At 42.2% G+C, this 1,806-nt stretch overlaps 1 protein-coding gene across 1 annotated transcript in view; it reads left to right on the top strand.

Annotated features, from left to right (window-relative positions):
- zgc:92664 (uncharacterized protein LOC436695 homolog) overlaps nt 1-1,806 on the top strand; it is a 56,777-nt gene that overhangs the window by 30,320 nt on the left and 24,651 nt on the right. Inside the window, exon 5 of the mRNA XM_044183530.1 lies at nt 1,659-1,728. Within this exon, the coding sequence (XP_044039465.1) occupies nt 1,659-1,690 (32 nt within the window). The 3' untranslated portion in view covers nt 1,691-1,728. The remainder of the gene's footprint in view (nt 1-1,658; nt 1,729-1,806) is intronic.

Below are 1,806 nucleotides of genomic sequence, written 5' to 3'. Positions count from 1 at the left end.
AGTCATTCTCAATTGTGAAAAAATTGGACGGGAACTGGAAATTTAAGCTAATCTGAGTTACATAAGCCCTGCCCTCAGGAGGGAATCTGCCTGAGTATCTGTTAATAGCTAGTTTCACCTGAAACTGACCTGATAGTTTCAAGATGGCCCAGTGGTCAGTAATCAGGCCTATTGTTCTCTGGCTGCATCTACTTCATCACTGTTAAGTACCTGATTAGCATGTGATAGGCGTGACCAAGGTGATAATACACTCTGATAGACTTTGGGCAGATTAAATCTCAGACCACCATTTCTGTTCAAAGAGGGGTTCTCTTTCTTCACAAAAATGGCTTCCTTGATGCCCCGTTCAAACCAACTCTTCTCTCTACTCAGAATCTTCACCTCACTGTCTTCAAATGTGCGGTTTGTAGCTTTTAAATGCAAATGCACGGCGCTCTGTAATCCCGAGTTAGCGTGTCGTCTGTGCTGATAAAGTATTTTGTGAAGTGGCTGTTTGGTTTCGCCTATGTACCGTTCTTTGCAGTTTTCCTCACTGCACTGAATGGAGTAGACAACATTGCTCTGTTTTTGTGTGGGTAACTTGTCCTTAGGGTGAACGAGTTTCTGTTTTAAAGTGTTGCCTGGTTTAAAGAAGACAGGAACATCGTGCTGTCTAAAGATCCTTTGTAGTTTTTCAGACAGTCCAGATACATAAGGGATGGAGACACCGTTCCTTCTCGGTTCAGTTACACTTTTGTCCTGTTTTTTGGCTCTTTTAACTTTGTTGATAGCCCAAGTAGGATAAACCAGGCCTGATTACTGATCACTGGGCCATCTTGAAACTATCAGGTCAGTTTCAGGTGAAACTAGCTATTAACAGATACTCAGGCAGATTCCCTCCTGAGGGCAGGGCTTATGTAACTCAGATTAGCTTAAATTTCCAGTTCCCGTCCAATTTTTTCACAATTGAGAATGACTTCCGGATGGGAGCCGAAACGTCTTGATTCTGAAAACAGTGTCCAGATGACTACGACTGAAACCTTTTCTACGATTCCTCAGGGTTCTGAAACTCTCCCAAAAAGCATCATCAATCCATACCATTGGTTTGATGTATCAGGTCAAGGGTGGTTCAGTTTGGTAACTGAACACAAATCTACTACATTTGTATGCTCTTCTTTTCAGTTGTTGTGATTGCAAAGGGATATAACAGGGTAGTTAGAGTGAGAGTAAGAATAAATGACAAGCTTCCAAAAGGCACCACAGTGGATCTGTGGTTAGCACCGTCATCTCACAGTAACACTAGGGTCTGGATTCAGACCTCTGCCTTGCACCTGCCTTGTTCATGTAGGTTTCCACTGGGTACTCTGGTGTTCCTCAGACATCCAGATCAAGTAATTTGCAGACTTGGTGTTTGCTGCTATTTCAGCCTGCTTGTTGGTAGGCGCTGACCAACCAAAATATCCTCTGAGTGCTGGGCCATTAAGACATAACACTCAGTGATCACATTTTCTACAGATTTTCACTTCACACTGGCAGTCATCTCAAAGCTGTCTGAAATGTTGTAGCTTGCCTGTTAGTCACCAAAACATCCAAGAGCCAATCTGAGAAGGACCATTTTGAGATGCCTAACAGTTCCTAAAATCACAATGTCTTGTTTTCTGTTTCTTCACTTTTTACAGACATTCCTGGTACTCAAAAGGCTGAATCCTAAAGACTTTGGTGATCCCTGACTTTTCGTGACACTAACAGGTAATATTTCCATTTGTCCAGCACTTCAGTTTAAGTCAAGTCAAGATTTATTTGAGTGAATTATCACACTAAGGTGTA

This window comes from Siniperca chuatsi, linkage group LG22, assembly GCF_020085105.1.
Source record: "Siniperca chuatsi isolate FFG_IHB_CAS linkage group LG22, ASM2008510v1, whole genome shotgun sequence".
Lineage (NCBI taxonomy): Eukaryota > Metazoa > Chordata > Actinopteri > Centrarchiformes > Sinipercidae > Siniperca > Siniperca chuatsi.
This window is presented reverse-complemented; position numbering and strand designations above follow the sequence as displayed.